The sequence below is a fragment of the Rhipicephalus microplus genome, chromosome 10, assembly GCF_043290135.1.
Source record: "Rhipicephalus microplus isolate Deutch F79 chromosome 10, USDA_Rmic, whole genome shotgun sequence".
NCBI classification, from domain to species: domain Eukaryota; kingdom Metazoa; phylum Arthropoda; class Arachnida; order Ixodida; family Ixodidae; genus Rhipicephalus; species Rhipicephalus microplus.
In genome coordinates, this window is record NC_134709.1 from 90,311,448 (window position 1) to 90,337,458 (window position 26,011).

The 26,011-nt window shown below is 43.0% G+C and overlaps 1 protein-coding gene across 1 annotated transcript in view; it reads left to right on the plus strand.

Moving 5' to 3' along the window:
- LOC119181937 (transforming growth factor-beta receptor-associated protein 1 homolog) overlaps window positions 1-26,011 on the plus strand; it is a 63,657-nt gene that overhangs the window by 16,626 nt on the left and 21,020 nt on the right. Inside the window, exons 7-15 of the mRNA XM_037433183.2 lie at window positions 1,492-1,626; window positions 3,891-4,051; window positions 6,853-6,985; window positions 10,393-10,488; window positions 16,846-16,950; window positions 18,571-18,756; window positions 20,373-20,575; window positions 22,227-22,295; window positions 23,223-23,295. Coding sequence (XP_037289080.2) covers window positions 1,492-1,626; window positions 3,891-4,051; window positions 6,853-6,985; window positions 10,393-10,488; window positions 16,846-16,950; window positions 18,571-18,756; window positions 20,373-20,575; window positions 22,227-22,295; window positions 23,223-23,295 — 1,161 coding nt within the window. The remainder of the gene's footprint in view (window positions 1-1,491; window positions 1,627-3,890; window positions 4,052-6,852; window positions 6,986-10,392; window positions 10,489-16,845; window positions 16,951-18,570; window positions 18,757-20,372; window positions 20,576-22,226; window positions 22,296-23,222; window positions 23,296-26,011) is intronic.

The following is a 26,011-nucleotide window of genomic DNA, read 5'->3' on the forward strand; positions in this document are numbered from 1 at the left end:
CCCAATCACATGCCCTAACGAGTGCATGAGCCAAAACTGGCAAACTGTTCCCTTGGTCTCGTTTCTGCGTCTCCGTACCCAATCTTTTTTCGACATTGGAAGCCTTGCCGACTGGGCATGTGCAAATATAAATTTTAAGTTCGAAGCAAACAGTGATTTGGCCAAATAATTTCGAATCAAATTCGAAAAGCATACATCTCATATTATAAAGAAAAATTAACATATTTGCCATGGCCCAATTAACCTGCACAATATATTTTTCATTCAAACAAACCATGCGCAAATGTTATTCTATTTTGGTCCAACGAAAGTGGAAGCAACTTTGACTACTAGTAACGGAATTTGACTTTCGCTGCAATACAGGTAATAAACTGCAAAATACAAAAATTTATTGTACTTGAAGCGCACAAGCCGCTATAAAAAGCTTTGAACTTGAAAACGATGAATCGATGTGAGGGTAATATTTTCATTTAAAGTTTAAGTTGGGTTTTGCAGCGGTACAGATTTTCTTTGAATAGGGGTATTCGCATCCTCCTTGGCGGATCAGTCACTAGGGTGCTCGGCTGCTGACTTAAAGGTCACGGGTTTGTTCCCAGTCGTGGTGATCGCATTTTGATGGAGGCGAAATGGTAAAGGTCCGTGTAGTGTGCAGTGTCAGTGCACGACCTGATGGTCAAAATTTCCGGAGGTCTCCACTACGGCATCTCTCATGATTATATCGGGGTTTTGGAAGGTAAAACACCATATATTGATATTATTTAGGTGTAATCATTGTGTATCGCCTTTACAGGTGGGTTACAATTGAACTGATATCCCTTTCAGCGGTGGTTACAATTGTACACATCAACTTCGAAGGCGCATCACGCACGACATGTTAAATGCACTGTGCGCATTTGTGCACGCCGTTATTTAACTTCATTGTGCTGTGTATCGCTGATGAGGATCACTTTACTGGAAACACTACCATTATTGACACTACCATCATTGTTTATTGTGCCACGTTCCAGAACCAATGTCAAGAGTTTTCTTTTCCTTGCTTTATAGAAATAAAACCGCAAAAACCAACTATGCGTGCATTTTGGGCCAAATATTACATTTTTTTATGCAAAGATAGAAGCTGTCTGACTGCAGAAAAAATAATTAATTATTTAACCGCACACTAATGAACATTAATTACTGAAATTTACTCAAAACATTACGTTCCTTCATTTTCTTACATGAGATGTGTAGTACTGAGTGCCTTGGAATCATGCCATGTGAATTTGACGGATTTGCTGACAGTGCATCACAACTCGCGCATGAACAGGATATACATCCATTTGTGCATTTCAGGTACTTCGAAATTTCCAAAAATATAAATTTGAATCAAAGCGAATTTAAATACTGTAATATTCGTTAGAATATTTGAAGTGTTCGAATGATAGCTTGGGCCTATTTTTGAGTCTTTCGTCACTTGGGCGATCAGGTAAAATGGCCAAACTTCTTTTGCAGGCCATGGATGGAGACTACATTTGTGTTGCCACGGTGACGCAGTACCTGGTTGCCTGCTGTAGCACTGGCCACGTTCAAAACTTGGTGCCGTACGACAGCAACCTCACCGTGCCGTTCGTCAAGAGAATCGCCAAGGTGGGCTTGCCTTTTGATGGACACATGCAGGGCCCACAGTTTTTCTTATTGCTAGCTTTTTGTCAGGTTCTGGATCAAACTTAGACGGCTTATAATTTCAAGAATTCTAAATAAAACTTGGAACACTGATTCTTTTGTATATGTTGCCTAAATCTGACATTCTTAGCATGATGTCTGAGAAAAAAATTTTTATCGGCTGCATACTGAAACTTCAGCGCACACAACTTGAGGACACAGATGAAAGATTCACAATGACCAGTGAAAAAGGAAAAGTGGCATACTTTAGAAGTGTTCTTTGCAGCAAGGACGCATAAGCTAGGGGTTCCGTTCAGAGCAATGGTGTTGGAACATCATTCGTGGCAATTTATTTTGTCTGGGTTTGTCCAAAAAGCACTCGCGTCCTTGTCACCTAACGACTCATTAGTCGTAAAAAATTCTGAGGAGGTAGTATTTTATTTATCTGGTGTTTAAGAAGGCAGCTACAAAGTTGTTGATATAACTGCGCTGGTTATTGTGAATCTTTCGTCTGTGTTCTCCTGTTGTGTGGGCTAAAGTTTCAGTATGCAGCAAAACCAACTAGCCGGCCTTTTCAAACTACGAGCTGGTTTCACGTGAAGATGCTTTGTATTGACAGCTTATTAAGTACTTTTCTAGAATTCCTGACAGCCACACACATGATCGCAGGTGGGTCGCGCGTGGTTCACGTAAACAATGACGAGTGAATTGTCATCAGAAACTGTGACAGCGATTTCAGCTATTCAGGTCGCGTGCAGAATGCAGGTTTTGCAAGCCCAGTGAACTACCTGTCGTGATAATGTCCATTGAAGAGGGGCTGGCTTGCAGATGCTGGGCAACGGAAGCTTTAAAATCAAAGTAAAATGTTTTATACGTGTTGTCTGGCTCCGGTGTGAGGAGAGCGTTGATAGTACATTCTATGAAAACGAAAAGTGCTGTGTGCCTCCAAATTGTGTCGGTGCTTCTTTGATGCACAGGATTGTAGAAATGCAGGGTTTTGATTATAATGGTGGAAAGGGACTCCTAATGTTAATTCCAAGAATGGTTTACTTTTTATCGTTGTTTCTATAAAGCCGCGGACCAAAAGCAAGCCATTAAAAGCAGCAGACTTCATTTTCATGTCTGAATGCACTGCAAAGCGTGTTTACTTTCGAACCTGTCACACGGAGGACGAGAATAAAATTTGGTTGAAAACGTGTCTCCCATTACAGAGAATCCTGCACACGTCTACATTGACAGTTGCTCAGTGACAAACCTTTTGCCCACTTTTCACGGGTTCGTCTTTGTGCAACAGATTTAATATGCAATCTAACATGTAATTTTTCTCGACGAATCAGCGGCTCGGGTGCTTGGATGCTGACCCAAAAGGTCGCGGGTTCGATCCCGGGCATGGCAGTCGCATTTCAATGGAGGTGAAATTGTGGAGGGCCCGTTTACTGTGCGATGTCAGTGCATGTTGAAGACCGGGTGGTTGAAATTTCTGAAGCCCTTCACTACCGCATCCTTCATAATCGTGTGCTGCTTTCGGGTCCTATAACCCCACATATTAAATTATTAGGATGTAATCCTGTTTTAGGTGCATCTGTTATGGGTGCAGCAGCTGCCCGTAACAAGAGTGCAACTGTTTCGGGGTTTCATTCCCAATTGTGCACTGACAAACTCACCAATGTATTTTATTTTTGAAATCAAAAGCTTGACGAAAACTTGTCTGGTCAGGAATGCTCATGAGCAAAGGTAAAATAAAGACACCGACCAAAAAGAACTTCACGTGTGCAACATTCCCTGTGCAGACTGTAACTATGTGTACATCAGTGAGACTGGTGATTTTCAAAGGCTCTTAAAGAGTCACTGTTATGATGTTAAAAAAGAGGAAGTGTGTTCTAATGCTCTTGCCAAACATTGTGTATCAGAGGGACACGATATTGACTGGGCCAGTGTGCCTGTGCTAATTATCGACGGAAATCTAGCATTGGAACTTCATCTCGAGCCATTACTATTCCAAACTACTGGTACCATGCTGAACTGCAATGACATAACTCTCCCTTCTGTTTATGTACACCTTTTGCACCATGTATTGCGCATAGCTAGTCATCCTCCCAGTCTTTCATTGCTTTATTATGAACAAGGCCTCCGTACGTGAGTTGAAATGTGTTATCTTAAATTTCTTCTTTAGTTGGCTTCTTCCTTTTGCTTGTGACCATAGCGCTATTGTTAAACTTGCCACTGTGAACCAAGTTCTGTTAATCCAGGGTGAGTTTCTGCTCAATGGCCCCAGCGACTTGGGCATCTTTGCCACGAGCTCAGGTGTGTCACAGAGGCCTCCTCTACCCTGGAGTGCGAGCGTCTCCGCCGTGGCCTACGCCCACCCGTACATTGTGTGCCTCTCCGAAGACTACGTCACGGTGTACAGGTTCGCTTCTTTTGCACTCCACTCTCGTTGACGTTATATTGTGTTGTCTATCATAGGCTCTAACACCGCATTGTTTAGCGTTGTTTTAACTTGCAATGCTTGACTTTCGTAATTTGCAAAACGTTTGAAATAAGAATACCGTAATATAGGCCGAATATTAGAGAAAAAAAAAAACGCAATGAAAAGTCGACCCTCGTCTTATATACCAATCACTGGCAGAAAAAAATGTAGAAGTCTCACAACAATGGGTAGCTGAAGTCTAAAGCCTCCATTGCCATTGTGAGCATCAGCAATGCTGCCGTTGTGCAAGGCTACGCAAGGCCTACAGTGTTCTAGCAATGCCCTTTTGCCTCACTAAATCTACAGTCAGTCTTTCGTTTTTTATTTCCTTCAAAAATTAGTGGTAGTCAGTGGCATTGGAGAAAAGCGTCTGATACCGGAGGAGTCAAAAGCAGCGCATCAAATCCTGCAGCAACCAAAAAAAACTTCGTTTCATGGACGAACTGCAGCGCACCCCGAAACGGAAACGTTACTCACCCAATTCGTCCGAGAGCTGCATGCAAGGCTGCTATATGTAACAGCAGAGGGCATGCCCATGAAAGCTTTCGAGATAGCGCGCGACTTTGTGTTCACGAGGGCGTCAATTTAATGGATCACCATCGGTTATAAGGAAGTAAATGAAAAAGTCTTGCAATAGATGCAGTGTCAGAAACCACCTTTATAAGAAATTCTCAGATATAACGAGCCTATTTTCTTGTGAGATGCAACTTTGTTATAACAAGATCTGAGTGTAGTTTGAATAGTACATATCACGTACTATAAAGAAAAACGAGCATATTTGTCATGACCCTACAAACGTGCACAAAATTTTTATGAATTAAAATTGAGCATGTGTGAATGCCGCTTTGTTATCAGAACTGAAGTACAAGCAATCCGGAGCAGTAGCAAAGTTGGCATAGCACTAGGGCACAAGTTATAACCAGTAAAATTTGTTACATTTTAAAAATGACTATACTTGCCACATACAAGCCCATTTAACATGCTTTCAACCTTTAAAAAGTAGCTAATTGAAGTGAAAATAATATGTACAGTTAACCTTTAAGTGCAGCTTCATGAAAGTACGCATTTCCTCTGGAGGGTAGTTTTTTCGCATAGCACACTCGCACTGCCGTGAAACCACATTTACAGAAAGTTGTGTGCCCTCGTATATGCATATATTCGTTCATTTCGAATATTTCGAAATTTCCATTAATCTGAATTTGGGCTGAAGCGAATATAAATACTTTAATATTCATTTGAATATTTGAAGTGTCCAAATATTTGCCTATCCGTGTCTTTTTTTTCTTTTGTTCATATGTTTTGTGGTTAATGGCAGCCATTTATGGATTAATAACTATCCCTAACTCACACATTAAGTTATATAATGCCTATAATACCCACATAATGCTGACGTTATCTGTCATAATGCTGACCTGAAGTTGGTAGTTCTACGCACCGGCTCTGGTCGTATAGTGCTTATCAAATCGTGGCTGTGGCAGTTTCATTTTGAAAGAAGCAGAATGCTAGTGTTCTGTGTGTACAGATTTTGGTGCACATTAAAAAAATTCATATGGTAGAAATTTCTGGCATTGTCCACTATGACTCTCATAATGATATTATGGTTTCGACATGGCCAACCACGACAACTGCATTATTAGATTATGCTACAGTTAATTTTTTTTATTTTACAGCAGCCACATCAAGCGGCTGGGGTCTTTAGATAAGTTAAGCTGCGTGTCAATTTGTTATCGCTCCAGCATCACATTATCAGCAAATAGTATCTTCAATGTTATGGGGTTGAAATTTATTTGTATTATTACTCTGTATTATATTTCCTCAAATGGCAGTGTGTATGTACATAAATGCATACTAGTACTATACATATTTTTAAGCCCTCCCCCCCCAAATGCATGCACTTGGGGTATCCGTAAAATCTTGATCTTGTGTACCCCCCAACGGTGCAAGATTATTGGACAATAATTGGGGTGGGCGGGGCCCTTGTTCGTTTGCGTACCGTAATTCAAGATGGCGGCGGAAGTGCCGCTAAGAAGAATGCACACTTGTACTTCTATGAAATGCTTTATTGAATACACTTGAATTTACTGTTTTTACTGAACCGAAGGGAATCCTTGTGGGAAATTTCATTCTTCAAGTGCAGAACACCAAGTTGGGCTAGCTGGTTAATGTGCATTCCGAAAGGTGCATGTGCTGCTCACATGGGGTCCTTTACTTTCTCTGTGTGCTTGTTTATATTAGTGCAGTCAAACCTCTCGATAATTCTTCAAACGTTCCGACAATTTGTGACAGCTGAGAATGCAGCCCCAAGGCACCGCACTGTACAAGTACAAAGAAAAAGTGCACATATCTAAAGACTCTCACCCATAGGCATGCACACGGGAGGGGCAGGGGGGTGGGCGCCCTCTTGTCACCCTAGAGGGGTGTGCAAGGTCTACCTTTTACATTGGCATAATAGGGAGGGGCCGCTGAAATAAACTTTTGCCCTCCCCCCCCCCCCCCCCCGCCTTTGAAGGGGAACTTAGTTCATGCCTATGCTCTCACCGCTTTGGTCTCCAAGAGCTATTGCTGCAAGATTCTGTAGAGGAGAATAGGTCGAAGAAGATTGGTAAGAGGGGAGGGCGCTCGACATGTCATTGGCGCATATTTCGTATCTCCCTAAAATGGGGAAGGGAGCGCTTTTGCTCAGGTAGGGGCACTTGCTTGGGATTTCACGGTAGTAACGGTAGGCCTCCTCTACTCCGCAGCATTTTCGACCAACAGCCGAAGCAGCGCGTTCCTTTCATCAATGGCACCTTCCTGGACAACTTCGAGGGCAAGCTGGTTCTGGCTGGACGAGACACACTTTTCGTGCTGCAACCTGTGCCATGGGAGGCTCAGGTGAGCGGGGACTTTACCCACTCTTTCAGAGTTGCTCTGTGTGGTAGAGTCACTGTTTCAGAGTCACTGTTGTGTGGTAGCAGCAGCATTATATGCTGCAAAAAGGCTGGGTTAACATTCAACTGTCTGCTTACCTACCGTACAGTCAAACCTTGATGCATCGAGTCATATAGAGACAAATGAAGATGAATAGGTAATTCGATGTGGAAAATATGTAATGTACTTAAATACATTTATGGGGATTTCAAAATTTTTTGGTATACATAATATTTGATTATATCTCGGTTCGTCTGTAATATGTATAGGACATACATAATGAATTTTATGACTAAAGACAGTAACTCTGAAATATTTACTACTGATACAGTATCAGGCTGAACATGTTTATGATTCTATTTAGGATTTGTTTTTTTTTTGTATTTATATATAACCGGTCTATCACACGAATGACCTCTGCCTTTCTCAAGGTGTGCCATTACGTCTGGGAACCTTCCAGATTATTTCAGGTTTTTCTGATAGGCTTCAGTGTGTAAACACAAACAGTGGGGTTCATTATAGATATAACGCAGACACCAGCGATAAGGCTCGAATGTGTAAAGCCTCATGTGCAAATTCCTACACACCTTATCCACTAACCAGATGAATCGATGGTTGACGCTTTGTTTGCCACTATCAGTCTACCGCATCTATTGCTCGTAGTTTGGCTTTGAATTTCCTAGGCACAAGTTCACCCAAATTAAGAGTTTTGTCTTGAACACGCTGACTGCTACCTTCGTCACAGTGATGACCGCATGACAATATTTTCACGTTACACACAACTTCACACAGTATTGCTGCATGACATGTAATTTCACAACCGCATAAAATTTTGTTGCAATGTGATTGTAAAGGCAAAGCAAGAAGAACTCCAGCAGGTAAAGATGAAGCACTCTGCTGGGCGAGCGTGTGCTCAGAAAGAAAAGAAGCGATGCACTAAGTGTAGCAATACCATTGAGCACAGTTGTCGGTAATATGATTAGCCGTAAGGTGCATCAGCATTTATACCTGTGGCATTGAAGATTGCAGCCGTGTCACTTACAGAACGAACTCTGATGTTTACATTGCGGACCCGTTACACGTGCAACAGGTCGGCTGTACAAACAAAGAAGATAACATGGCAGTGTCAGATGGGGTGTTTTTTGAATATTTTTTAAAGTGCCAAGTCTACTTAAGCGGAATTGAGAAAAATTGAGTTTTTTGCTACTGATTATATGATATAAGCCTGCTGCATGAATATTTTGCCAATGTGCTTTTTTTGCCTAATACTTCAAACTAATATTGTGGCTAAAATGTATATAGCCTGCTATCGCCTGTATGGTTGACTCCTGTTAATGTATCATTGTTGCTGTCCACGGCAACGAATTTCTCGAAATGGACGTCACTAACAGCCCCAAAGCTGTTGTCTAGAGTTCTCTTGTTTACACTTGATGAAACTCGAGAGCGAGTTAAGCTTAATGCCGTACTTTCGTGCGATTTCTCGCTTGGCGGTGCCTTCCTGGTCAACTTTTTTGGAGACTCTCGACTTTCATCGCCAAATCAAGCGTTTGGCAGGCACCGCGAGTTGCCATTATCAAACGTCGCCACCACAACACTCAAAACCAGCTGCAGAAAGACGTGCGAAATCAACCCACACTGCGTTGATGGGCTAGTTGGTTTATTATGCTATGTTTGAACAGCGCAACTGTATGCGGATGAAGCAGAACATGCAAACACACACACAACGCTGTGTGTATGTTTGAGGGTTCATTTTAACCAGCATCCAGTCGTGCTGTTCCAACTTCAACCAGACTTCAACCCAGCGCGCGGCTGAAGCACTCAACACATCACAGCGTAAGACCTAGTTAGTGGATGCGACGCCTCGGCGTTGACTAAACAAGATGACTGCTTCATGAACCGTGGTGCTGCAAGCATTGGTCGATGGCGACAACAGTGCAGTCCGACAGCTGTCTTCGGCAGTCTTGGCACCAAAAAAATCCTCCATTTGAATTGAATCGGCTTGAGGCTCTCGACTGAAAAATAACTTCTAATTAACCAACATTATGGGTTTTTAACTTCAAATTATCAAGCATTTTTCCTATAGGCATGCTTGCAAAATTGATGGGACCACTTGGTGACTTCTAATTAACCGAAAATTTCAATTAAGCAACTTCAAATTATCGGGAGTCAACTGTATACAGGAGTGAAATTTGGTTTATGCGCTGCTCTGATAGATTAGAACATTTTATTTGTGTTGGAATTGGCTCTGCAAAAGCAGTCTGAATAGGAGCAAATGAATGATATAGCAACAGTTTGAGACAGAGTGGACATCATCCTTGTGCGTTTGATGGTGCCATTTTTTATTGCACAGTCGTAATGCTGATGCTCACTAGACTTGCTAGAACGATAGGTCCTTCCAAGCCACAGACACACTGTTAGAGACTATCAGTAGTGTTTTCTTTTCTTTAGCTTTTAGCTTCTGTAAAAGGCCTTCAAGAAATGTTCCAGTTCTTCTTAGCTTCTTAGCTAGCTTTGCGTCGCACTGTTTCATATCACTTTACGAAAGAATAGATCGGTGCCCAACATTTTATTTTAGTTGATTTCCATTTGAAAAACACTCAAGCCTCGATATGACGCACTTGTATATAATGAAATATTAGTTATAATGAAGCTAATGAACAACAGCCTTGTGTCATGTATAGTGTCGAAAATATACAGGTATAAAAATTTTTCAGATATAACAAACCTAATATCGTGTAAGGTGTGACTTCATTGTAGAGAGGTTTGAGTGTATACGATCTTGAATTGAAAGGTCATTGTGCCATGGCAAACGTAGAAAAGAAACACCAAGGGGCAAAAAGAAATTGGAAAGACGGCGTTTTACTCTCCATATTTGAGTTTTGCCCTACAACATTATGTCCTTTGGTGTGTACCTTCCTGCCCCAAAAAGAAGTAATTGTGGAAGGAAAATACAGGAGCAAAACAACCAGGACACAAATGATACATATTCAATGCAGCCATGGAGGATTTTTAGTCAGAATTGTGGATGCAGTGCTTGCCTAAAGCATCTGGCTTGATTTGATTCAAACAGGTGCTGGATTTGGCTCAGTTTTTATTCGAAACTGCATTATTGAGTTCATGCTACACTGAGGCATGCCCCAGTTTGATTACAAATGTTTTAAAAAGTAAAAGATGCTTAGTCATGCCTTACGTTTATATGTAATTGAGCCCAATTTCAGTTTTTTTAATCGGCTCTTTTGGGAAAGAAACACCACATATATGTCATCTTTGAAAAAAACTTCACCACGTGATGCTTAAATTTTTTCTGTGACCAAGCGTAAAACAAGTTCATGTCAATGTGGTCGTTTCTGCTTGGTTTGGTGATCACATAGGTGCAAGCACTCTTGGCAGACGAGAAAGTGGCAGAAGCTCTGGAGCTGGCAAGGCACTCCAACAAGACGGGACTGTCGCACGAACAAAACAAAGAGGTACTGTAGGCACAATAAAATAGCTGCCCTCTCAACATTCCATGTGTCGAAGGTCACTGGGTCGAATCCAGGGGCGGATCTAGCCACTCATTTTATGCGGGACGGTCGCCCTAAATAACACCGGAGAGCGGGGTGTGGTCATGACTTTTTGCTTCTACTAGCAGCAAAACCACTTCAGAGCATGATTGCTGTTGATGGCTGTTTGCAGTGGTTTCACTCGTTTGGCCTAATTGGTGATAGAAGGTGAACTACAAGTGCTGAAGGGAGGGGGGAGGTGCTGGAGGGGGGAGGTGCTGGTGAACTACAAGTGCTGGATCCGCCACTGGTCGAATCTCTTTCATGGCACCCATATCTCAATGGAAGCAAAATGTTAGAGGTTCGGGGGCTTAAACTTAAGTGCAGGTTAAAATACCCAACCTTTTCGGAATTTCTAGAGCCCCCACCTGTGTCGTCCCTCATGGTCATATTGTTGTTTCGAGACTTAAAACCTCGACAGTCATTTAAGACTGCAAGGGTTAGTAATTACTGTGAAATGTAGGCAATCTTTGAAAAAATATGGGTACAGCCTCTTAGCAAACGGTGTGCTTCTAAATGAATGGACTTTGCATGATATAAAATGCAACAGCAGTGCTACAGTAAAAGCTCGTTAATTCGGATTTCACGGGACCGAAAGAACTGACCGAATTAACCGAATGCCGAATTAACGAATGAACAGGGAAAACAACATTTAAAGTCAAGCTGCAGAAGCATACCTTTATTTGTTGAAGTATTTTGTAATTGTCGTCTGCATTTTCGCGCAGATTCCGGCTGACATCACAATTTTTCTTAACTGTTCCAAATGGCCAACACCACGCAAGCTGTCGGGAGTGTTCAGGCAAGCGTCCTCTAATATTAACAGCGCCTCCGAGCATTCCCGTGAGGTGCGATGAGGTCGCGGCTGTATCTCCTCGCATGATTCTTCGTCGGAATCGTGGCCTTCATGGGCGCCCGTGACATCATTAATAATCTCTTGATTGGTCAGGAGACCACTCGTGGCGACACCATGATCAATCGCGATGTAGTCCTGAAAGGTCACATCTTTGGGAAGGACAGCATCGAAGGTCGGGCACTCATCGTCGGTGGACTCAGCTGACACCTCCTCGATGCCATCGTCAGCTACTGCTGCATGCTCGGGCCTCACAAAACCGCTGTGCCGAAAACAGTTGGCGATGACTTGCGGCGGAGTGTTTTTCCACACGTGGGCGATGATGTGCACTGCGCCGAGTAAGTCCACTTGATACAACTTTCTAGCTTCTGAGCATAGGATCATTCGCTCTAGCAGGTGCTTGCGGTACCTCGACTTCACGTAGTGAATGATACCCTGGTCCATCGGCTGAAGAGCAGACGTAGTGTTGGGCAACAAAAAAACTACTTTGATGCTCTTCAGTTCGACTGTACAGTTATGGGCACCGCAGTTGTCAACAACCATAATTATCTTGCGGTCCTTTGACGTGAAGTGCCGGTCCAACTGCTGCAGCCAGCCGCGAAAAATGTCCGATGTCATCCTTGCCTTCCTGTTTGCTCTGTATTCGACAGGAAGGCTTTTGACGTTCTTAAAACAACGTGGCTTAAGCGCCTTCCTGAAGACAAGTAGTGGCAAGCGCTCCGTGCCAGTCATATTGGCGGCAAGAAGCACAGTAATCCTTTGCTTGCACTTCTTGCCACCAATGCACGCGTCCCTTTTGAAAGTCACCGTCTTGTCGGGCAGAGCTCTGAAAAATAGAGCAGTTTCATCTGCATTGAACACATCACGTGGTTCATATGCGGCGATGTGCTCCAGCAGCTTCAGATTTCTCCGCTCGGTGGTCACGCTTTCGTCAACACTGGCCTTTTCGCCGCACACACTCCTGAAGACAAGTTCGTGTCTCTCTCGAAACCTCGCAAACCACCCTTCTGACGCTTTGAACGATTCAATGTTCATCATTGCAGCGTACTTCTCACCTTGCGCCATGATGAGAGGTCCGCTCAAAAGCAGATGTGCGTTGCGACAGTCAGTAATCCACCGGAGCAAAGCTTCTTCGAGCTGGGGATGAGCTGCGCTTCGCAACCGCTTTCTAGAGGCATGAAACTCTTGCTTTCGAAGGCTTGTCGAATCTGTTCTTCATTTTTCACGTACGTTCCCAACGTGCTCCGCTTCACGTTGTACTTGGTCATAACCTGCTGTCGCGATTCGCCGTTCTTCAGTGCTTCCAAAATTTTCACTTTAGTTGCCAAGTTCTCGCGTCGTAGTTCTGCCGCTTTTTCGGCGTTGCCATCACTGTAGCGCACGATGGTGGTGGTATGCAAATACGGTCACCATGGAAGAAAAAGAGAACTCCGCAAGAAGAGATGGTTCTGACACGACAACACAAGGAAAAATGGCGTTGGAGGCGCTGAGTGGAGAAGAAAGAAGACGCCGACGATCGGTGACGCTGCCCCCACTTGTTGATGATGATGGCGATGCCACTCAGGTTTCGGTTTCACTCCAGTGGGGCCAGCGCTGCTTTATCACACTTTTGTGTAGCAGCAGCCGTCAGAATTTGTCTGAATTAAGCGGTGCGGAGCCGAATTACGACGAAATAACGAAGGTTTGGTCCCATAGATTAACATGCACTTTGGCCGGGACCAATAGAGCCGTCCGAATAATCTGAATTTCTGAATTAACGGGTGTCGAATTAACGAGCTTTTACTGTATAAACAAGCACTAGCAATGAAGTACTCACACAGCGCTGACTTGGTTGCTTCAAAACAGGGCTGTTCCTGTTCTTCTTGGCTAGTCCTTGCTGCCTGCACTGTTCCTAATTTTAATATAAATGAGGGTGTCCCCGGAAGAAATTTTCTTTTTTGCTTGGAGGGGTAGGGGGTGCTGTGTAAACCCTCTTTGTTTATGTTCTTGCATGTGTTTGTATCAGTGCATGTGTAAATACACAAGCGAAATTGGGGTGTTTGAAACCCACCCTTAACTATGCCAATGAAATTGACTTACAGTGTAGACCGCTTATAACGTAAGTCACGGGAGTTGTAAAAATCCGCGCTATAAGCGGTACCGCGTTATAACCAAAGCATGCTTTTTTCGGCCTTTGCCTATGTCAAAAGGGCAACCCACCTTTCAAAAGCAATTTTCTACACTTTTCACTCGCAGACACATTCAACACAATCACAACACCGCACGGAAACAAAGTTCTCAAGTCCGGCATCAGCGGAAGAACGCCGTTATTTTCGTCTGGCGATGCTTGCGAACAGCGCTGCGAACAATTTCGTCCTCCACAAAGCTTAGGCACTGAAGCGATTTCTCGCTCAAACTGTTTTTCGCGCACTACGTTTTCACTTTAGCGAGGTATTCCCAATGCGTCTTTGCACGGGAAATCTGGTTCTGGCGTCAGGTCGACATCATCTTCGCCGTCCGACTCGTCGTCCGTTGCAACCTCCGCACTACCGCGCACCGCTGCGACGATCGCGTCATCTGTGCTCGCTTCCTTGCAGACAGAAAGCTCCGACTCCCCAGCATCGACAAATTCTTGCAAAGTGTCGGTGGCGGTTACAAATTTGCTGTCAACGAGGCAGAACCACACGTCGTCATTGTTGAGGGTCTCATCGGCGAGCGACGTGTCGCTCTGCTCATCGTCTTCCAGAGCCTCTGCATTGCGCACGAAGCCTGCCCTCTTGGAACACTTGCTTATGGTATCGGCCTTTACCTGCCACCATGAAGCGACCACCATGTCAATTGCGCCTCTTAAGTTCACTTTAATAGGCTGCTGCTGCTGCATGCTCAGCAAAACTCTCTCGCAAATGCGCTTTTTGTACAGCGCATTTACGGTTGCGATGGCACCCTGGTTGAAAGGTTGACTTTTTGCTGTAGTGTTGGCAGGCAAAAACTTTAGGTTGACTGCGGTCAACTTCGGCTTGACGTTGTGGGCCGTGCAGTTGTCGAGGATAAGCACGGCCCGCCGCTTCTCTGCCACCATATCCTCATCAAACTTGCAAAGCCAGCTGGTGAACAAATCCTGCGTCATCCACGCCTTTTTATCGGCTTTGTAGGTCACTGGCAGGCACTCTCGCTTTTTAAAGCAACGTGGCCTTGCCGATTTACCTATGACAAAGAGGCAGCTCTTGTCGCTCCCGTCCAAATTGGCGCAAAACAATACAGTTATCCGCTCCTTTGAGACCTTGCGGCCGGAGCAGGCTTCGCCTTTCAGCGCAAGCGTGCGGTTGGGCAAAAGGTTATAAAATAAACCAGCTTCGTTGGCATTATAAATGTCTCTGTCAGTATAGGTCGACAGCATACTCTCCAAGTTCAAGCGAAGCCAGACTTTGATAGACTCGTCGTCGACAGCACCGCTTTCTCCGCGCACCACTTTGCAGCTGATGCCATAGCGATCTTTGAAACGCTGAATACACCCGTTGAGTGGATTGAAGTCGTCGTGGCCTAAAAGAGCTCCGGGACACTTGGCCTTTTGTTGGAGCATGGGGCCACTTACTGGGATGCTCTGAGCCGTAACTTCGCGGAACCGCCTGAACAGCGCTGCGTCCACGTCTTCGTATTTTGACGTACGTATTCTCTTCCATGACAGGGAAGACGAATCTTGCTGCAGTTGCTGCTGCAGTTTGTCCTTGTTTTTGTAGATGGTCGACACAGTCGTGTCGGAAACGCCGTATTTCGCCGCCACCGACGCCTTCTTCAGGCCACTCTCAATGTCCCTTATGACGCATTCCTTAATCTCCAGCGATAAGGCACGGCGTTTTTTCACACCGCTTGAAGACGCCACTGACGCCATGGCGACAGGAGCTACGCAACACACGTGCTCTGGGCTCTCAGTCGGCAACGACACGGCGAAGTGCACACAGCAAATCCAAACAGGCAAAAGAAGGAGGTTGAGAAAAAAAAAAAGCATGCTACTGCTTCTCTCCCCCACTCCGCGCAGCGCGCACCCGGATTGGACGCTGCCACGGTCGCCACGGTGGCGAAAACACGCTCCCTCCTTCCAAGGTCTCCCCGACTCCCTCCCTACTGTACCCTCTCTTCTCCTCCGCAATGTTTGACTTTTCGCGGCGGTTTCCACGTGCGCCTTTCCACTCACACTCCCAACGTTCCGGCGCGCCGGGAACACCGCCAGGAAACCGTGCCGACTGTGCTCCGTTCGCCGATTTTATGGTCGCGCGCCTAAAAACTCCGCGCTATAACCGGTATTCTCCTTCGCGCGCCTACGGGTCGGCCTATACATTGAGTTCTATGGGCGACATATCGGTGGTAAAAAAAACCCACGTTATAACCAGTCCCGTGCAAAAAGCAGTTAGATTATAAGTGGTCTGCATTGTACCACCATGTTGAGCCAAGTCTCCATCTTTCATGCCTTGCGTGGTTCGAAAGCTTTCGGAAATACTAAAGGAAAGGAAATTCCAGGGGGAGTAAATTTAACAAGGGACTGTTTATGTATTGCTCTTTGGATACAATAACGACATCTTGCGGAAATGCATGGATTATTTTTCGTGATTAGACACGCTGAAGTATGAAATATCTATGACTTACAATGAAAGGATGCCGGGCGCATGTTTGTGTGGTGCGGTGCCTTGAGGCCTATGTTGTTCGCAAATGCGATCCACGAAACCAAGGTGCTTCCAACCGAATGAGTGAGAAAAGGTGTCCAGCGGGCAGCTGCACGAAGGTATAAGAGAAGGCTAAGGATGAAGGCTGGGCATGTTGGTAAAGCATGGCTGTAAATTGTATAGTGCAACTAAAGTCAGATACAATTTTGGAAGTCGGGGACAACCGAAGACAACCGAAGCGTGACAGCTGATCACCTTCAGAAGTAACGAAATAGTCCCACGTCGTGCACTCTGAAAGGGGGTTTTTCCAAAAGGGGAGGTCACCAGCTGCCCTACTCATGACATCAGTCTGGAGTGCACACCCATTGGTGAAGACTTGTATGCATTCACCTTTGAAGAGGGAAACGCCCCTGACTTCTAATCTATAGTCGACCATTGTCGACAGGGCATGAGAAAAATGTATGTATAAAGTACTTCTTTATTCATTCCATGGAAAAGGAAATACAGTTCATTGTTAAAAGTTTGTACTTTATTGTGTGTGCATCTTTCTTGTTTCCTATCGATTAGCTGCACTTTGCAATCTCTAGCAGAGTAAAGACTAAAAGTTGCTCTAGACAAAAATTCTGCAATTGAAGAATAATTCATCCTGGTGTTCGGCGAACTTTTTTAATCTAACCAATAGACAGATGACTTTGTTCTTGGAACTAAAAGGATCTGACAACATGCCCTAAAGTTTGTTTTCATATTGTTGAAATAATCGTTTAGTCAATGTCTTTTGTCTTGTTTGCATTCCAGGTGTTGCAGAGGATACAGCAGCAGGCGGGTTTCATCGAGTTCTCCAACTTGCAGTTTGCTGAAGCTGAAGAACTTTTCCAGGAAGGAGGCCTGGACGTCAGAGAAGTGAGCCGCCAGCATTCATTGCAGCTAAGAAGTGATTTGTGGGCTGTACACAGCATTTTGTGATGATTGCACCCCAGCTTCAATGGGGGACATTAGTCCCGCTACTCACTTCATCTTGTATATACTCTTATGGGGTTTTATAAGCTGTTCATGATGTCATTCTGTGGTGAGTGCCCTCAAGCAACGAGGTCATGCACTGCCGCAGAGACGTTGCGCGGTCCAAGGATAGGAGCTGCTTACTACCCAGGGTTGGGGAACTCCCCAGGGACGGGAAGAGGAGGCTTCTTCCCCAGGGGTACGTAGCTCACGAACGTACGCTCCCCAGTTTCTCATGGGGAGCTCAGAGGGACCACACTACATGACAGCGGTGGGACGTGAAGTTCAAATGGTGCGCTTCAGTTTTAGCAGGTGGCCAGAATATTTCCTCATGCTAATACACTCAAACCTCATTATAACCTGGTTGCATCTAACGCAAAAGTATATTCCAAAATCTTTATACAATGCAAGACTAATCTTCATTGACTTCGTTATAACTCACATTTCGTTATATCCGGGTTTCTTATATCGAGGTGTAAGTGTGCACCTTTACAGGTGAGGCAGTGTTACACTCAAAGCTTATTATAACAAAGTTGCATTTTACGCAAAAATAAGTTCGTTATATCTGAAAATTTTTATAAAGGTTTGTTCTTAACACTTAACATATTTCAAGACTAATCTTCATTCACTTTGTTATAGCCAACATTTTGTTTACAATTAGCTGGCAATGACATCGTGCCACAGGTTAACATTTTTTTTTCACCAAGATCTCTTAAGTTAAAGAATCCCTAATGCTGAAACACTAGCCACAGTTTGAGATAATCCTAACATTGCACAACAGTCTTAACCTCTTCACCGGGTGTTACCGGTGCCAGTTTAGGAAGCGGTGTCATTTCCTGGACTAATACAGTCAGCCCCTGGCAAAGAGACTGGACCGGTACCGGAACTTGGGGCCGTCTTAAAGTGTGGCTGGTGCCACTTAATAGTAAAAATAGGTCTTTTATAATTAGGTGTGGGATTCTGGGATAAAAAGTGGAGACATTTTACGCAACACTTCACGAAAAAAGCATACATATATGTATGCTCGTCTTGGAACAAACATTTATAGCTGATGTAGTAAGTGCTTGTAGTTTATCCATTCTGTATTTGTCCTTCGTAAAGTGTTCCACTACCTAAAATGATGAATCATTACCGACTAGCCTGGTCGAAAACTCTGGGCAGTTTACATGGAATCATTGCTAAACTATGAAAGAAAATCAATAAAGTGGATAAACAGCAAAAAAATTAAAAAGAAGAAACATGTAGTAACGGGAGTGTCGGCAACGATACGACACGTTTTCGTTAGAAATACAAATGAATAAGAACACGTGGCAGCAACTTACATTACGGAAGAATAACAATTGTACCTACATGTCATCATCAAGAGCCCTGTTGTTCAAGTAAGTGTTCTCCTGTTGCTTGAAGCAGGGTTTGCTTAGAAGCCAACTTACTTCGGTTACCTATTTCGCTTCTGCTATGGCACCTCTTGTTTTTCAGTGCAAAGAACGCCCACTTACTATGTTCCTCTTTATGCCTTGGTTGCAGCTGATCAGCCTCTACCCAGAGCTGCTGCCTGCTTCGTCGAACTTCGAGAGGGCGTCCCCCAAGCTGCACGACATCGATGACGTGGTGCAGATGTGTGACGGTGATAAGGACAAAGTGGCCAAGTGCCACCATTTCCTGGCTTCCTACTTAGAGACTACCAGGCAGCTTTTTTCCGACTCCAGAATGGTACGGCAGGCACATTGGCTGTGCCTCTCTTTTGCTCAGCTGTGCCTTCTGTCTTTGCTCATTGCTTAGGTGAGCATTGTTTGTACCGTGCTTATGAATATAAACGTGGCATCAAAACGTTCAACATAATACGGTAGACTCATGATAATTCGTGTTTTTGGTTAATTCAAACAAAATTAAATTTTTTGGTTGGCCCTTTATACTTTCAATGCGCTTGAAAGCCTCTTAATTCAAACTCATCATTTGGTTAATTCATACTTTTTCCTAATTCATACAGAAAAATATCTGTTGCTTTCCCGCTACTATTCAAAATTTGTGTCCTTATATAATCCTAACAGTCTAAATATGAAAAATAAGCACCTTAGGCCTTTGAGGAAAAAGATTTTGTTAGTAAACAAATGGTGTAAATTAAGCATACGCACGTTAAACAGTGATGCTTCTCAACTGGTGTAGAGAGCTTTAGTGAAGAGAGCTTTGGTATAGAGAGCTTTGGTATAGAGAACTGGTATAGAGAAGCAGTTGGCAATTCGCGATTTTTTTAAAAGGTCTGATCAGCCGTAAATGACCAATAAACTTGTGGACCTTACACCTTTGCTCTGTGTTCATTGGGTGCAGTTAGCTCAAGAAACTTTTAAATGTGATAAAATCAATGCCTAATCATAATGTGTGGTGCCACCTCACCCAGAGTCGTCTATCTGAGAACTTCTGATAAGTCAAAGTTTTTGATAATTCAAACAAAATTCAAAGGTCCCTTCGAGTTTGAGTAAACGAGAGTCGACTGGTGTGTGCAACAATTCTATACAACCTCATCACATCACTATGAATATAGCTGCTGAAGGTAATTTGGGCTCTGATGTAAGCATTCAAGTTTAAAGTAGGTATAATAACATCCTTATGCAGAACGATGTAACGCTGATATGGCACGTTCAACAGGAGAGCGAGGGCTTTGGTTCGGTGAACATGATTGCATCGTTGTGGGCAACTCTGGGCAACACCTGGGTATCCGATAAAAATTTGTGGAGGCAAAATAGTTGCAGTAGCTTAGCTTAACCTAAACTATTACCACAGTGCATTAAAGTTTCATTACTTTTGGCCTTAAGCATAACATATTAGTGTAAGCCATTTTTTTCTTTTTCTTTTTCTTCATTGACGTTTTTTTGCCAGCTACAAAAGTTTTCTGCACCTAACGTTGCTTTTCACTGCATCTGTGGTTGGTCCATCTTTCATCAGGCGACAATGTCTTGTAGTGACGTCGGAAATATTGGTGATCTTCAGTGTCATGAAGACGTCATATGGTGGTGTTATCACATGATGACATGATGATGGTGTTTTTTTGTCACTCGTGTTGACATCAATGTGGACAATGATTAACACTCGCATTTAATGAGAGATCTATGGCTTTTGCCTTAATAATAGAAAGATCTCGGGATTTTTGAATGTAAAATTACTATTGTATGGCGACTTTTTTTTCTCCGGTGTCATGTTTTGGGGTATTTGAAGTGATGGAATTGAACATTAGCAACGTACTGGCTGTTTGACACTCGAGCCTTACTATAGCACAGCCAGCTCATTGTTTGCAGCACAGTCGGATGCAACAGTCATGTTTGTTGTCGCAGGAGGTGAACAGTGCCCTGTTGAAAGTCTATGCTCTATCCGGGGACGATGACAAGCTGCTGAGGTTCCTGCAGAGCAACGGTGGCATTTGCTGTGATTTGGCCGACTGCGCGCAGTTCCTCAAGCGTCACGGACGGCCACACGCCGCTGCGCTCTTATACCATGCCCACCGAGAGCATGAAAGCAGCCTGCGTCTCTGGGCAAGGTCAGTGAATGTTACAGGGAAATGGGAATTTGTACAAGGAATACAAGCATGTAATGGAGTTGTCGTGTATAATGAAGTAAATCTTATGTGTTTCTGGCCAATTACAACATGTAAGCATATGCTTATAAAAAGTGTTGCATGAAACAAAGGTATTTCAAAGGGATGCTTCGGTGGTTCACCAAGTCATTTTACATTTCTAAGTTATTTTTATTGTTTACTTCTATTGTTTCTACTGTTTACTTTTGCATCATAGGTTCGATATAAGAAAATAAAGCAAAGATCAGCTTCATTTTAGTACTTTGAGCGTCAGCACCTCTGCATCTTCAGGAGGTCATTGATTTTGTTATGTTTTTTTTTTCACATTTTAGCCATGTTTGCTCACTAAAATTTTGTGTAACTCGCTATAGTACAAGCTCTCTTTCTCACATAGGACAAAATGTAGTTCATCTTTATTAACAAATTACGTCAGCTCTAGCAAATACTGTCATAATTAACAACATCACAGTGAGTTGGGAATGTCCAAAGCATAGGCACCACCTCACATGATATCTCTGCTCATTTTCCTACTTAACAAGCATCTTATGGGGGGTAAAGTGGTCATTTGGCTTTGCGGAAGGGTAAATTACTAATGCGAGAAAAAAAGAAACTGCAGTTTGATTTCTTTTAAAGTTGGCTTGACTCTTTTATGATAATCATAACTATGCCAAGGTGGTGCAAGAAAGCACAGACAACAGGAAATAGATAAAATATGCAGTACCCACAAGTAACTCTGAATGTGCGCCCATTTGTTCACGTTTCAGTCATCCTGCGTGTTCAACTGCAATTACATTGCCATGGATGGTATCATCGAAACTTATGGTTAATCTGAATTGTGGGGTAATTAGTACTGTCGAACCTCAATTTACCAAAATGTTGTTTCTAATGAAGTAGAACAATAACCTTATATGAACAGATGAACACAATGATACAAATATGCTTTAGCGAAAAAATTTCAGGTAAAGGGAAGTTCTTCTTGAAAGAAAATGTAACTGTACACATTTTGACAGGGACCTGATCGCAATGCATTGTGTGCTATGTATTCCTTTTTCTGACATCTTGAACACGCTGCCAAGTCACAATAAATTGAATATATATCACTGAGCCTTCATGAAACCTCTCGGATCAAGAGAGTACGAATAGAGCTGCATCATTCGCTCGTTAACTCCATGTGTGAAACCTGAATCTTTAGCTATTGGCAGCACATAGTGTGTGCTTCGAAGGAGCTCACTGAGATATACAGTAAACCCCCAGGAATGGCAGAGCATGTGTGTGACAACAGTGAGAGTTTAAAACTTAGAAAAGGCATCACAGACTTCTTTGATTTCACATACAGTCCGTCCTTGATGTAACAATGTTCGCAATGTAACAAACTTTAGGTGTTGCTGTTTCTTGTGGTCACTGAACTGTTGGTATTTCCCTCACTACATTTGCAGATGTAGTGTTGTGCTGCTGTTTCTTTATAACGAAGTTTTGGCAAGCACAAAAGCAAAGCACTTAGTGTAAAAATGTCAAGGTATTTTGTATAAACTCTCACGTGTCATTTTTTTCACTCCCGCCAACCAGACTTTTCCTCTGCTCTTCATTTGTTTTTCTTTCTGGTTGTCTCGTGCAGCATTCTGTCTGGGGAACTGCAAGACGAAACATTCCCGGGGCTTCAATATTACGTTGACTACCTCTCTAAGTGAGTTGAATGTGGCTTGCTTAATACGTTTTGAATGCTTATTTAAAAACTTTGCCCCGAACTTTCCCAACGACATGCGTAGATAGCAACCTGGAGCCCAGTTCTCAACATTAATCTTCACTTTAATCTTCACTATACTCGGTTACAATCTAAGAAAAATATGTTTCCATTGACAGAACTGTGGTGTACATGTCACTCACCCGCGAAAGACAGCTGCCCGAGCTGGTTCCCGCTCCGAACCATACATACCGTTTCTGGGCTAGTGTAAGCACTACACTTATTAACAGTTAATGATTTGTTCTTGCTACCTATAACATTACATTTGGAGGTGAGCGGTGTCAGAATCTCTGGTGAAATTTACCAGAACCTTCAAGTTTACAATGTCAAACCAGCGACCCAAACTTGTGTTTGCATGAAAAAGTCAACCATCTGAGGCACGTTTAACATCATGAAATTAAAGAAGCGCTATTGGATTAGACATTTATGCAAGTTCTCTAAGGGAGGGTCAGCAGAGCCAACATCGCTTTTCTTCTTAGGTTGCAACCAAATACGACTGTTGGTTAGGTGTGCGTGCAGTGAAGTGACATAAGGTAGACCAGAAGCAGTGACGTAATCCAGAGATTGTCTCAAGTCAGTCTTTGTCCTGTGATTTAGTTGTTTATGAACTTAGCTTATATTAGCGCGCTGCATATAAGAAGGAAAGATGGCGCAGATGTTAAGAAAGGTAGGCACTAAACTACTAACTGGGTTGCAAGTTTAGCCATCCCCTTTATTTACCTCTGTGTCGTCTTTCCTTCTTGTATGCACCGCACTAATACAAGCCAAGTTCATAAATGACCAACTCGCTTGAGGTACTACACTTCAGAACTTCATAGTTGTCTACGTATCTTTTTACTCACGGACAACCTAACCAATTGCATTTTGCAGACTAAGCAACCACAAGCTGTTATGGTCGTTTGCGGAGCTGGCTCTGGAAAAGGACCAAGAGATGGGAGTCAAGGTGTGTATTTCGTGGCACAGCTGCTGCGCAGCCTCATATCCTGTGCAATTGGCGTAGAGAATCGTATTTCTCGGTGTAGGAATGTCAGCGCTGCCCACGTTGACGGTGCAGTGGATGTCAGCTTAGTGTGGAGGTAGCGCAAACTGCAAATGTGCTGTCTGACCTTTTTATAAAAGACACTAATGTAACAGACTAATGGATGTAAGAGACACTAGCGTGCCTACATTAAAATAGGGGTTGATAACAAAATGCATACGTGCTACCCTGCTTGTAAAAGACAAGGGTTCAACTGTATTCATTTTCTTTTAGTCATGTCTTCAGTCCCTGCTTTTGTGTTAGCTGTGTCCAAACATGTGAACCCTGATGAGTTAGTGATAAATTGCTCGTTGAGTTGGAGCAGTGCAAAGGGTGATAAGCAAACAAAGATTGTTAGCGCGCACTTGCAAAACAACTTGAACTTTTGGGAACTATGCAACCTACACCTATAGATAAGCCACTGTCATCAATGCAACCAACTTTCTACTGGCTTCTGCTGTTTGTTCTGAAAGGAATTGTTATGTGTGGCCATTGCTAAGATATAAAAACAATTGTGTTATGTTCTCTTCTTTAGCCATTGCCTTGTTTTTAACACCACATCTTCGATACAAAGCACAGAGAAATGAAAGCTGTTAATAAGTGCAGTTTACTCATAATCACTCGATTTGATGCATGATGAAATTTGTTGGTTCTATGTCGCAACTTGTGCAGCAGTGAATGGTAGTGCATGTGCATGTTTTCCCTATGGCAAAGAAACTGCTTGACCAGAACTGTGCCCGTGACAATATTTCGCTCTCGCTTCCCAGTCTTGCCAAATATACCAGAATCCCTGGTTTGTGTGTATCAACCGGTTGGTATAGTTTACTGACAATTCATGTGGTGCACGATCCCTCCTTTGTCGAAGTACTTTTAGATGTGAAAACCAGATGCTTTACATTTTCATGGCCATAGCATAAAAAAAAATCACAGCATATTTACGGAATGAAGGATGATGAATGGGGCGAAGCGTCCGTCAGCCCATCCGTGCTTCCGTCCGCCCATTCGTTCTTGCTTTCTTCCTTCCGCGCGACCATCCATGTGTCCATCCATGCATCTGTTCGTGAGTCCGTCCGTGAGTCCGTCCGTCCGCACATTCGTCCATCTGTCCGTCGGTCTTCTAGTCTGTCTGTCCGTCCGTTCGTGTGTCCATCTAGTGAACACTCCAAGTACTTCCATCTTGCATCCTCTGTGGCACATACCCGCTCTAAAGTGGGTATGTGCCACCGGTGGCTACATAAGACAATGTTGGAGGATGTACAGACCCACGCCTTAAGGAGCTTTGCCCCTAAAACTAAATTTGCCCAAAATATATTCATTGACTTTCTTTTTTTTAATAAGCCAGATATTAAGAAATCAGCTACTGTGATTGAGGTTGTTGCAGAAGGACTCGACCATAATTTATGTGCAAGGTGGTGTAAAACATCTGAAGAGGAAAAGAGTACATTTTTAAATATTGCTTGTCTGACAGCATTTCATCAGCTACTATTTTCTAGTTTGTCCTGTCAATTTACCTTGCCCAGCAGTTACACTTTGGTGTGTCTGTCTTTTGAATCATGGCACCATGAGCACTTAAAAATAATTAAGAAAATTTAAGGGGGGACGTGGTTCTTAGGGCTCTCTTATTTATTTTTGAACCAAGTGTGACAAAACTTGGCATGCTTACTTAGTTGTTCTCCGGATTCTAAAAATGTAGTTATTTTTTCTGTAGCTTCATCAGTTATTTAAATAATCAAGATAACTATTTCTAATGTTCTTACCATGATAGAAAAATAACCACCTGTCAAACATTTTAAATAACATAGGGATTGACAGTAGAAAGCATAAGACATGCAACATAAGAAGCACTTTTTTGAATGGGTCAATATTTCTTACTTTACAGTACACTTAACTTCACAGCCCTGAATGTGGCCATTGTGTGGTCACACAAAATACTAGTTTGAAAAACTTGCAGCAAGAGAAATCAAAATCTGCTTCCTATGTTGTGTGCTCCAGACATATAGCTTCATGCTGCAAAATAAATTTTCTGCGATCTGTAATAGTTTCAGATATATTGCAGTAATCTTCATGCAGGGTGTACAAAATTGCCATTTTGAGAAAATGAAGAAAACAAAATTCTAACATTTTTAACTGTAAAAATGTATGCACTTATAATTACATAGCCATTGACATATAAATAAATGCTAGAAATCCTAAGGAGTGCAATGCTGCAAGCTGATCGAAAATTGAACGAGTACTTCTCGAATTACAGCACAGTAAAGTTCATTGCATGTAACCAAATACAGAAATTTTTATATTAAAATAAAAAAAATGAAGCTGTCCATTGAAAATACGCTCCCAGCATTGTTTTTGTGCACATTTAGCTACGTTGTGCAAAAACAATTACAGCTCTAGCTGTCCTAGGTCCACTTTTACCGAACAAGCAAAAGAAAGTGGTCAAAATCTGTGCTTCGTGAATAATGCTGTTAAAACTTAATTTCGCCGTTTTGAAGAAAAAAAATCATGGCACACATACTTTTAGTCAGTTAATATTCACCGGAAATGTAATAGGACTGATTGTTTGCACGAGCGTGTCGTTTCTTCTAGTTCTGTAGCAAGTTGCCGCCGTGTGCTCGTCTGCCACGAGGCCGCTTATCAGTTCGGT